The sequence below is a fragment of the Pan paniscus genome, chromosome 5 (assembly GCF_029289425.2).
Source record: "Pan paniscus chromosome 5, NHGRI_mPanPan1-v2.0_pri, whole genome shotgun sequence".
Classification (NCBI taxonomy): Eukaryota; Metazoa; Chordata; class Mammalia; order Primates; family Hominidae; genus Pan; species Pan paniscus.
In genome coordinates this window covers 187,364,927-187,377,325 of record NC_073254.2, presented here as the reverse complement: position 1 = coordinate 187,377,325, position 12,399 = coordinate 187,364,927, and the positions used below count along the sequence as shown (strand labels likewise).

Genomic DNA, 12,399 nt, shown 5'->3' with positions numbered 1-12,399 from the left:
CCCCAGGGCCGGAGAGGTGCTTGCATGGAGGAGCTATTCAATACGTTTAGTTGAATGAACAAGCAAATGAATGAACAAAATATTGTTTAAAGTATCCATGTTACACCAAAAATATAATGCAATTTTCTGATGTCTTAAATCAAATTCTCCAGTGGCAATAAACATAACAAGAACTCACCTTTTTAAACCTAGTCTTTTTTTCACTGATAATGTGCTGTCACTTTTACTTCTCTTTATAGCTTCCTGTTGGAATGTCCACGTTGGAAGATCTACGTAGGGGTTTTCCATCATTTTAAGCTTAAAACACTATGTTTATGTTAACCCTGTTGAAATAAAACTGAAAAAAAAAAAGCTGTTTTTACTAACAAGCACATTTGCACATTTCATGTTTCAACAGTGTTGGAGTCCCAATACGATTATTCAACTTTCATTAAAATTTTATTTTGTAGGACTAAAATTTTTTCTATAACAATATAATTATGTTCAAAATGACTTCTTATACATGAAATGCTGATTTCATTAGTAACTCATTTCTTTGATGGTCTTCACATTGTAGAAATATTGAGGCTGCTAAAATTATTTTATTCCAAACTATACATGTAACTGCCTCATGGGTTCCTCCTGCTCACTGCACGAAGACCATGGCATTGCAGTAAAAAAAGAGTTTAATTGACACAAGGCCCCCGACGCCATGCGAGAGACAGAGTTATTCCTCAAATCAGTCTCACGGAAAGCTCAGAGGTGACGGGTTTTTCAAAGGTAGTTTGGTGGGAAGGGGTGGGGTAGCTAGGCCACGGGGGCTTGCTGCTGCCTGGGGGGTGCAGTCATGGGCATGTGGGAAAGGGTCCTCCTGTGTAGTCAGTCACTTCTGGGTGGGGTCACAGGAGCTGTTGCCAGGTTGAGGCTCCGATCCAGGTAGAGCCAGGCGGAGGCATCTGTGTCACACATGCAGAAAAACTTAAAACAATATCTCAAAAGGACAATCTTAGGTTCTACAACAGTGATGTTACCTGAGGAGTAACTGGGGAAGTTGCATTGTGACCTCCACAATCACTCATATCTACACCTTAGGAGAATTCAGACTCCTCCCCTCCCCCAGCCTGGTGGTCTCTCATTAGCTTTACAAAGGTTGTTGAGCTTTGGGGAAGGGCTATTATCATTTCAATTACAAACTATTTATCTCCCAAAGCTAGCCCAGCCTGAGCCCAGGAATAATTAAGGCAGCGTGAAAGCTAAAGGCCAGAAGGGAGCTGGCTAGATCAAGATCTCCCCCAGTCACAATTTTCTCACTGATTTAATTTTGCCAAGGTGGTTTCAGAAACTCAAACATGTGCTCAGGACCATCATAGGCCTCGCAACTTCTAACTTCCGAGATTGTACATTGCCTCTGACCACTCCCAGCTTCTTTTTCTACAATGATTCCTTTTTTTTTTTTTTTTTTTTTTTTTTTCGGAAATGACCATAGCTCCTTTCTCCTGAAGCTGAATTTCCCTGTGGCTGGAGGTGAAAATAAGACAAGAGAAATGAGGGGTTAGCAAGACCTGGACCTGGGAGGGAAGCCAGGTTTAGGAAAATCAGGTGTTTCTGCAGTAAGAGGAAACGGTGACATTACAGAGACGGAGGATGGTTTGGATATGAGAGCAAGACAAGAAAATGAAATGCAATGAACTTGTGAGAGTCGACAAGAAAGTTACTGACTGTGGTTGAAAAAAATGGGGAGCCCTTCCAGCTCGCTATAAATATCTCACAACTGGGTGTCAGTCCAAACTGCACCATTTGGTAAGCTCCCCGCTATTTTGCAGACCTTCGTCAAAGTGAAACATTTCACAGGGATTTGGGCCGTGAGAAGCATCCTGCCTAACCACCTGACCACAAGGTGGACAAAGGCCGACTGAGGAAACAGCACGCCTCTTATCATGTTCTTCTGGGAGAAAGTGCAAGGAGCACCACATTGCGCCCGAACAAGGGTCAGAAGTGCCTCATCATGGGAACATCTGCTCAATATCCTGCCGGGCGCACGCCATAGTGCCCATACCCCTCCTGCCCATACGTTTACGTTGCCCCAGCCTGTAAGCCCGCAGTGGGCACTGGCATTGGGCTGGTCCCCCACTTCTGTTGGCTTTATGCTGGACGTAAAGCCTGCATTTGCTGTCAAGCCACCCTCTTTCTATGTATGTGTCTTTCTTTAACCCTCGCCTTTCCTTCAAAATCTAACACTGGTCACACACAGTGGGCAGTCCCCTCTGCCCAACTGGACCTTCCCTGCCCAGAGCTTTCCCCATCCCTCAGCCCCTTAGCTGACTTCTCTTCACTCTCCTCTCTCCATGACACCTCTCTCATGACACTCACCTCCACTGCAGATGCACCTTCTAGCTAATTGTATCATATTGTTCTCTACAAGTCTGTTCCCACATTCGTCTTCCCCACTAGAACATAAGCCCCTTAAAGTCAGAGTGTGCTATTGTCAGAGGCATTTGAACCAGAGCAACTCCATCTTGAATAGGGGCTGGGGAAAATAAGGCTGAGACCTACTGGACTGCATTCCCAGATGGTTAGGCATTCTTAGTCACAGGATGGGATAGGACGTCAGCACAAGGTACAGGCCGCAAAGACCTTGCTGATAAACGGATGTGGTAAAGAAGCTGGCCGAAACCTACCAAACCAAGATGGCAACAAAAGTGAGCTCTGCTCACCCTCAGTATTCATTATGCGCTCATTATAATGCATTAGCATGCTAAAAAGACACTCCCACCAGCACTGTGAGTTTACAAATGCCATGGCAACATCAGGAAGTTACCCCATATGGTCTAAAAAGGGGAGGAACCCTCAGTTTCAGGAATTATCCACCCCTTTTTCAGAAAAATCATGAATAATCCACCCCTTGTTTAGCATATAATCAAGAAATAATCATAAAAATAGCTAACTAGCAGGCCTTGGGCCTGCTCTGACTATGGAGTAGCCATTCTTTACTTTCTTAATAAACTTGCTTTCACTTTACTCTATGAATTCATCATGAATACTTTCCTGCACAAGGTCCAAGAACCCTTTCTTGGGGTCCGGATCAGGACCGCTTTCTAGTAACACTATAAGCATTTGTATCCTCAGTATAAAATGAGTAACACTCATTGTGTTCTAAATTTGTTGAATAAATAAGAAAAGAGCTAAACTTTTCCCAAAAGGCAAAGTTAAAGAGGTCCGATCTTGGCCCTCAGTAGCCAGGAGGTCACCTCCCAGGCTTTAGGATATCATGCCCAATGGGGATGTCTTTGTTTGCCTGGGGACCCTCAGCCAGGCAGACAGTAATAATGTGGTTTAGGGTGGGGGCTTTGGTCCTGCAGCTGTAGCTCAGCCCCCAGAGCAGCTAGAGACTAAACACAGCCTCACGGATGGCCAGCTATGCCTGGATGAGGTACTCCAATAAAGACTCTGGATGAGGAGACCCAGGTGAGCTTACCAGTGTGGCAGTGGTCTGGGCACTGTCATCCATCGATACTGAGAAAGTAACACTGTCCTGACTCACAGCAAAAGGACAATGGGAGCCCCATGCTTACAATTTTCCTGGGCTCTGTCCCATGCACCTCTTCCCTTGGCTGATTTTAACCTGTGTCTTTTCACTGTAAAAAAAGATATAGCTATGAATGTAACAAATTCCTGTGAGTTCTGTGAGTCCTTCTAGAGGATTATCTAACCTGAGAGTGGTCTTGGGGACCTCCAAACTTTAAGTTAATGTCAGGCAGAAGGTGGTCTTGTGGGAATTGTACTGTCTCCCTAGACTTCACGGCGGGCTAACTTTGCAATAAGTAGCAGGAGAATCTAAGTCTGAGTATTCATTCAGTCTTTATGAATAACCATCTTTCTGATTATTGTAAGATATAACAGAAAAATTAGAAAGGAAAAATGCAGAGAATTAAATTTCTGTATCTGAGTCTGGTGGCACACACCTGTAGTCTTAAGTACTCAGAAGGATCCCTTGAGCCTAGGAGTTGGAGATTACAGTGAGCTATGATACTGCCACTGCACTCCAGTCTGGGCAACAGAACAAGACCTTGTCTCTAAAAAAACAAACAAACAAAAAACCTGTAAATGTATGTTTAAATGTATGTGTGGGTTTAAGCAATAATTCAGTTTTCATTTAAAGTTAGGCACACGTGTAAATAAAATATACAGCATAAAAATTGAAATGAACACAGAGAGGTTTCCTAAACAAGTAGAGTATTGAAGAAATAGTAGTAATGACTGAAAATACTCTCTAGGAGTGATAAGGTTTAATAAATCAAGATCCCTAAGGGAGAAGCTCAAATACTATAACTTTAAAAGAGATGGTCTGAAAAACAATTCAATGTCTTTCAGAAGTGAAAAAGATGAATCAAAGTACTTTAAAAAGGGGCAGAAGTTCTTTAAAAGGAAAATACGTAATTATTAATGTTCACATGCCAGTTGAGCTAAAATATTTATAATTTAGGAAGTTATTGGTATAAACTGAAATCTGAAATTAAGGAGTAGCTTTTGAGGTCTGTTAAAGTTTTTAGTGTGTTGCAAGAAAGATATTTCAATCCATTTCTTTCCCGCATTTATGAAACTTTAATCACTAAAGAGTTGAATTTGCTGCCAGCTTTTCTGAGGGTCATTGTGTGCCTGACAACATTCGTCCAAATGAGACTAACTACAGCACCCACAGGTTAGTGTTGTGCTCTATCCTCTTGTTCCCCAGGAAACGTGTCGTAATGAGCATGCAACCAGAGATCCTCACTCATAGAAGGTGTCACTGTGCAGAGACTAATTGGGACATTTCCACAATTCCAGATGCTTGGAGGACTCTCCAAATTCACCTCCTTAGAAAACAAAGAGGCATGCGGACTTGTATGACATAGAAATGGGATGATATGTGGGCTGGTAGTCCCATTTTAAAAAATAATGGAATAATGAAAGCAAGAAGAATGCAAGTCAAATTACCTTGATATCATACAAATCACAGCCCTATGGGACTTGAAAAGGAGTGAAGCCTGACCCATTAGCCATAGGACTATAGGGAAGCTGTGAACCCAGTTCTGGTTGAAATTTGGTCTGGGAGGGTCCTGGTCCCACCACTTACCTGCCTGTGACCTTGAGCAAATTACCTAATCTTACCATGCCTCCATTTCTTTACTCATAAAATAGAGCTTAACATTGTATCTACTTCATCTCACTATTGTACGGTTCATTGAAATAACTTAGGCCAGCACTAACAATGACTGACACGCAATGAACATGCAGTATACTTTAGTAATAATAATTATTAAAGCCTTAAACTTGGATACTATAATTGAAGGCATCAAAACACCATAGAACGGATATTTAGTACAAAAGTGTTTTATCGCGTTAAGAGATAAAGAATAGTTTTTTTAAGCGTATGCATCAGAGAGGCTTAATAAATACTCTAGTAAAAGCATCAAGCTCTCACAACGCCCAGACATGGCGCTAAGTGCTTTACCTGTAATAGTACCTTGACTACTCAAAAGAACTCTTCAAGAAGGTGTTACCATCTTCACCTCTCAGGTGAAGAGCCTGGAGTTCAGAGAAGTTAATTTGCTTTCCCAAAACCACACTGCTAATAAATGGAGAAACAAAAATTATAACTAAAGTTTACTTAATTCCAAAATTCAAACCAGGCTGAATGGAACCAAGATAAATTAGAGTCAACAGTGGGAGAGGACCAACTTAAATTAGAGTCAATGTGGGTAAGACCCATGATGAAGTAGGGTCACCAGTTGGTAAGGATCAAGATGAAGTAGGATCAAGAATGGTTAGGACTGAGATAAATTAGGATCATCAGTGGGTAAGAACCAAGATGCAGTAAGGTCAAAAGTGGGAAAAGATCAAGATGAAGCAGGGTCAATAGTGGGTAAGGACCAAGGTAAATTAGGGTCAACATTGGGTGAGAACCAAGTATAATAGGGTCATTGATGGGTAAGGACTGAGATGTATTAGGGTCACCAGAGGGTAATGATGACTGCACACGTTTATTCATCAAAGAAATGCTTGTTGATAATGCTGTGTGCCAGGCATTGTCTGTCACTAGCGACACATGGATATATGGAGTATGTCCCTGGCTGATGAACCTAACTTTCTAGTGGATTCTATGCATTTTTACAAGCCATTGATTTTTCCATGCTTCCAGGGCCCACTCCAGGCCCTGCTGGTCCAGATCCCAATCCAAGTGGTGTACTAGGTAGGAAAGACTCCAGCAGAGAAAATAAAATAAATTTGTATTTAACAAAACACAAGTACAAGTGAAACCATCGGCTATGGAATGAGCAGGTTGTCTCAAATCCCCTTTCAAGTTTAAGTGTGGGGACCACATCTGACCAGTGTGTAAAATCAAGCCCCATGCAGAAGGATCCCAGCAAGCGTCCTTTATGTATGAAAAGGAAGAAGAAAATTTCCCCATGAAACATATTCAAAGTAGAGAACAATCTTTTTGATTCCATTGTTATTTTAATTGTTTACAGACATAGGAGTCTTTGCATAATTAGACTTTTCCTTCTTTCATGACTGTGGATGCAAAGCCCTGGACCCCCAGACGTTGTAGGACATTACTCCTCAGCTTTGCAGCCCGGTGATGTGAAGCGAAACACCATTTCCCCTTTTTTATGGCGGAAGAAAACAGAACACAACTGCAAAGGGGCTTTTCCCTCCCCTGCTCATCCTCTTTCCCCAAATGAATTTTGGTTTGCTGTGGACTCTATTCTGCTGAGGAACTGTTCTTGTTGGGCAAATGTAGATCTTGTCTACTCTGTGGCAGGAAAAGGCCTCTTCTTTCATTTTGTAAGAAAGAGCACAGAGTTCCTCCTGTACCTGCTCCAGCTGTGCCTGCAGCCCCTCACGGCCGGGTGATGCCATTCCCAAACTGCTCAGCCCCCAGCACTGTGGTGGCCACAGCTGTGGGTGTCTTGCTGGGGCTGGAGTGTGGGCTGGGTCTGCTGGGCAACGCGGTGGCGCTGTGGACCTTCCTGTTCCGGGTCAGGGTGTGGAAGCCGTACGCTGTCTACCTGCTCAACCTGGCCCTGGCTGACCTGCTGTTGGCTGCGTGCCTGCCGTTCCTGGCCGCCTTCTACCTGAGCCTCCAGGCTTGGCATCTGGGCCGTGTGGGCTGCTGGGCCCTGCGCTTCCTGCTGGACCTCAGCCGCAGCGTGGGGATGGCCTTCCTGGCCGCCGTGGCTTTGGACCGGTACCTCCGTGTGGTCCACCCTCGGCTTAAGGTCAACCTGCTGTCTCCTCGGGCGGCCCTGGGGGTCTCGGGCCTCGTCTGGCTCCTGATGGTCGCCCTCACCTGCCCGGGCTTGCTCATCTCTGAGGCCGCCCAGAACTCCACCAGGTGCCACAGTTTCTACTCCAGGGCAGACGGCTCCTTCAGCATCATCTGGCAGGAAGCACTCTCCTGCCTTCAGTTTGTCCTCCCCTTTGGCCTCCTCGTGTTCTGCAATGCAGGCATCATCAGGGCTCTCCAGAAAAGACTCCGGGAGCCTGAGAAACAGCCCAAGCTTCAGCGGGCCCAGGCACTGGTCACCTTGGTGGTGGTGCTGTTTGCTCTGTGCTTTCTGCCCTGCTTCCTGGCCAGAGTCCTGATGCACATCTTCCAGAATCTGGGGAGCTGCAGGGCCCTTTGTGCGGTGGCTCATACCTCGGATGTCACGGGCAGCCTCACCTACCTGCACAGTGTGCTCAACCCCGTGGTGTACTGCTTCTCCAGCCCCACCTTCAGGAGCTCCTATCGGAGGGTCTTCCACACCCTCCGAGGCAAAGGGCAGGCAGCAGAGCCCCCAGATTTCAACCCCAGAGACTCCTATTCCTGACAACAGCCAGCGTCCTCAACGCCCGTGTTTATGGAACTACCTGCGACCTAAATAATAATTACTCCTACTTTGGGATTCTGGAAGAAGAAGAAGTCTTAAGACTGCAATACAAGGATCAGAGCATAAACATGGGCACAGTTGCTGCAGGTGTGGTCTTGTACTTTGTTGACCAGGATGGTCCTCTGTGATTTTACCTTGCAGAGTGGCAAATCAAAATGAACAAGCCAGAACCTCCTCCTACCCAACTATGATGCAGATTCAGTTGCTGAACTGAAAAGTCGGGCAGCTACTGCATCTCCACACTTGAAGAAATGTAATTTGCTAAATCAGTGAAGGAAGAGAAGAAAGCCGGGTGATGGCATCTTTCCAACTCTTACTTGGTCTCAGCGAGTCATTTTCATTTATTATGCTTCAGTTTTAAATACAAAAAAAAACTATGTTTTCTTCTCACCTGCTGTGCAGACTGGGGATGACCGACATCAGAAAGTGCCCTGGTTCTAAAAAGAGACTCTGCTGTATATAAGGTACTGTCGTACATGCTAGCCTTTATTTGGAACATAACATTTTTGTTTTCATAAAATTTTGCTTCATTTTTCTAGATTATACATTATGTTAAGGAAAATGTAGTGAGTTCCCTAGTTTACTGTAAGAAACGCTTTCCTGATACGTTTCTGGAATTTGCCTCTAGAGCTGTTTTTTAAGTTTGAATGTCTAAAAGGCTTTTGAAATGTACTTTGCTTCCCCCGATGTGAAAAAAAGGTCACAGAACTTTATACCTCCTGAGAGAAGTGCACAATGTAAGCTATCACGTGGTGTTTGAAATGGTCATTTCCAACCCCGCTGGCACAGCTGGTGGACAATGGTGCTCGGGACATGCCAGGGCTCCATGGGCCATAGTGTGAAGGTGGGCAGGCGTCCAGCCCCAGCCTCTGGGTGCCGTTACAACAGCTGCCATCTTTTCATCTCATTCCTTGTAAATTGTATTCCAAAACTGAGTCTCACGATGATGATAAAAGATTTTCAAAGTCACTTTCCTTGTTACCTTATCTCTCATTCTCTGCTCAAACCTAACAGTTTGCTTAGGGCCAAAAAGCAGTCAGCACCATGCCCAGAGGAGGCGGGAGGCCTGCCTTGTCACGACATGGGCCTCGTGAGCTGCCCCTCAGCCTCCCTGGAGCTGCACTCATGTTATTCGTGTGCAGAAACTATTCTTTATCTCCTAACACGATAAAACACTTTTGTACTAAATATCAGTTCTGTGGTGTTTTGTTGCCTTCAATTATCCCACAGGGGTAGTCCCAAGCTTTCTGTCAAATTCGAGGTCAAAAATGATGGATCTAGGCAACAGAAAATGGCAAGTCTCCCATCTGCAGAGCTGACAGCCTGCCAGGGAGGTTCCTTATCAGAACCAAATTTGAAATGTGGGAGTGGGTTCCGCCTGTTCTGCTAAGGAAGGATGTAAAAATCTGCCCAATGAAAGGAGTATAATTTGGAATTCTACCAGCATTACTTTGCTACTGTCTGAGGTTTTATTTCCTCCTAAGTGAATAGAATTTCAAAGGGCTAAGAAGGGAACAGTGACCAGATAGTTGTGAAATGTCTGAATAAAATTCTTTAATGTGGACTCGTTCTACACTGTGCCTGTTTTCTTCCCTTGAAACAGAAAAGAAATATCTTCATTTTTCTTCCCCTGATCTTAATGCATATATAATTTTAAGTGCTGCTTTGAAAAACCTAACATTTAACAGAATCATTTTTCATATCATAATAAATGCCCCATAAGCATTCTTTGCACGGTTACACAATAGTCGACACTATGGGTGTTTCTTAACTGTTTTTCTGCTGTTGGATGTTGAGATCCATAACTCTCTGCACAGGTGGAATCCACACAGTGAAGTGGCATGGTCCCCTGACAGATGCCCTGTAGGAATAGACCCCCACAGGTGGGGACAGATGCCCTGTAGGAATAGGCTCCCACTGGAGGGATACAGCCCACCCCTCCACTCACAGGAAAAGCTCTGCAGTCCAGCACTGTGCGCGGGTATGTCATGGGGCTACAGACTCTCCCAAACCCCGTGATCTATGGCTTTTTCCCTGGGAATGCACTGTCTTTTCTCCAGGATGCCACAACTTTCTGTACACTCTGCCTTCCCTGTGTGCATTTTTAGCCTGGCAAAATCCGCCTATATCTGGGGTGGTCTCAGCTCCACACCGCTGTCTCTCGAGTTCTTTCTGACATCTCCTGGGTGGAGCTGGCAGCCCTCCACTCTGCTCACAGGTGTGCCTGATGCAGCGCTGCAGGCCTGGGGGGTCCAGAGCTTTTAGGAAGCCCTGATACCTCGGCCAGCCCCGGGAGTTCTGGTTCAGTTGGCCTGGGGAGGAGCCTGGGCACTGGTAGGTCTGAAGTCCCCTCATTAATTCTATCAATGGGCAGTCAGGTCTAAGACTCGCCGGGTGAGTGGCTCAGGGCCTGGGCAACAACATCCTGCCCCATCACTTCTTAGCTCTGTGACCTGGGACAAATCACTTCACTGCTCTCAACTTTCCCCTTCTGTAAAATGGGGATAGTAAAATGTACCTCGTGGGATTATGGTGGGGATTAAGTAAAATAACACAAAACATTTAGCACAGTATGTCATAAGCATTCAGTAAATCCTAATTTGCTGTTTTTAAGTGATCACACAATTCTATTTTCATTGCTTACTTCCCCAACCAGATTGTGGGGGCTTTGGGGACATAGTTTTTCCCTCTGTATTCTCAACACAGAACCTGGCGTGGGAAGGGTGTTTTATGAACTGGAAGTTGAAAAGTTCTGTTAAATCAAAGGTTGATTATCATTCTTCTTGTGTAGCAGATCCTTTTGGGATCTCCTATGGCTATTCTGTGTGCCTCATTTCACTTCTCACATCTATGAAATGGGACTTTTCTTGTCCCTTGGAAGGCTGAGGATCACGCGAGTGGCCCCCACCTCCGGGGATGTTTCTCACGTGTCCAGCCCCATCTCATCAAAGGAGCATCCACAGCACTGCACATAGATGGGGTTTCTTCTTCAAGGAGATGAGATAACAAGGGTCTTATTCTTCTCCACGTTATTGTCTCTGAATAAGGAAATGACTCAAAAGGGAAGTGTGGACAGACGGTGAATGGCGAGTGTCAGGACCACGACTGTTTTGCTGTCAACAGCAAGCTCCAGTTTCTTTTCTCCCGTGACTCACTTGCTGTGATGAGGCAGGGGCACCATCATGTCTGAGAGTCATGCAAATCGGCACCGTCAGAATTCTGGCAGATCCAGGAAAGACAGCCGGGAGCTTCAGTTTCCACGGGAGTGATGAATTTCTTGTCCATACGGAGGCAATGCTATCAGCTGGGAAACTCGTTAGTTGTTTCTCTTTCTAAAATCTACTGGGTGACAGCTAGAGAAAGCTCGTCCTCTGTCTTCTCATAATCATTTCTGCCAGTAATAAAATCAACACTTTCAGTTTATTTAAAGGTCAGGACAATAAAAGGACTCTGCATTTGCCTGTGGGCATGGCTGGGGACTGTGAAATGCATTTCGTGACTCTCAGGGGCTTCCAGAACATTCCACTAAGTACTTGTGAGGTCCTCAAATAATAGCCATCCTCATAATGCCTCTTTAGCGTGTGTGGTAAAAGACACATAAAATGTATCATTCTCATCATTTGTAAGTGCAATTCAGTGGCATTAAGTACATCACACTGCTGTGCAACCACCACCACCGGCGACCGCCAGAACTCTCCTCGGCTGGTAAAACTGAAACTCTGCCCCATTATATAGCAACCCCCTACTTCCGTTTCCCCGGCCCCTGTCAACAACCACTCTACTTTCTCTCGCTATGGATTTGACCACTCTATGTTCCTCCTATGACTGGAAACCTATAGGATTTTCCTTTTATGGCTAGATTATTCTACTTAGCATGATATCCTCAAGGCTCACCCATGTGACAGCATGTGTCAGAATTTCCTTTTTGTTGAAGGATGAATGATATTCCACTGCTTGCATATACCACATTTTGCTTATCCACTCATCCATGGGTTACATTCACCTTTTGGTTGTTGTAAATAGTGCTGTTGTGAACACAGGTGTACAAACATCTCTTGGAGACCTAGTTGAGTTCTTTTGCAGATATACCCAGGAGTGGAATTTCTGAATCATATGACAATTCAGTGTTTGATGTTTTGAGGAACTGCCATATTGTTTTCACAGCAGCTGCACTTTTTGCATTCCCACCAGCAGCACACAAGGGTTCCAGTTTCTTCATATCCTCACCAACACTTGTTCTTCTCCAGCTTGTTTGTCTGTTTTTATAGTAGCCATCCTAATGGGTGTGAAGTGGAAAAGTGCTTCTTTGAAAATCAGGAAATGCTTAGTATCTTCAGAAACTAAGAAGAAATCTCTGTAGCTGGAACCTGGACACTACAACCAGGCCGACAATAAGTGTATGATGTGGCCACACCACACTCTAGTCCATGAGCTCACAGGCCATTTCCATTTTTAAGTCTTCTTTGTCACTGAAATCGCAGGTTAGAGGACAAGTGTATCCAGGAAT

At 44.8% G+C, this 12,399-nt stretch overlaps 1 protein-coding gene across 1 annotated transcript; it reads left to right on the top strand.

Moving 5' to 3' along the window:
* The first annotated feature begins 6,723 nt into the window (after positions 1–6,723).
* On the top strand, positions 6,724–9,456 carry GPR31 (G protein-coupled receptor 31). Its single transcript, XM_055114327.3, has one exon. The coding sequence runs from the start codon at positions 6,873–6,875 to the stop codon at positions 7,830–7,832; it is 960 nt and encodes a 319-aa protein (XP_054970302.1). The 5' UTR covers positions 6,724–6,872; the 3' UTR covers positions 7,833–9,456.
* The last annotated feature ends 2,943 nt before the right edge of the window (positions 9,457–12,399 follow it).

Bases quoted from the DNA above. Each gene is read 5' to 3' on its own strand.
- GPR31 (XM_055114327.3), top strand. From the start codon at position 6,873: ATGCCATTCCCAAACTGCTCAGCCCCCAGCACTGTGGTGGCCACAGCT.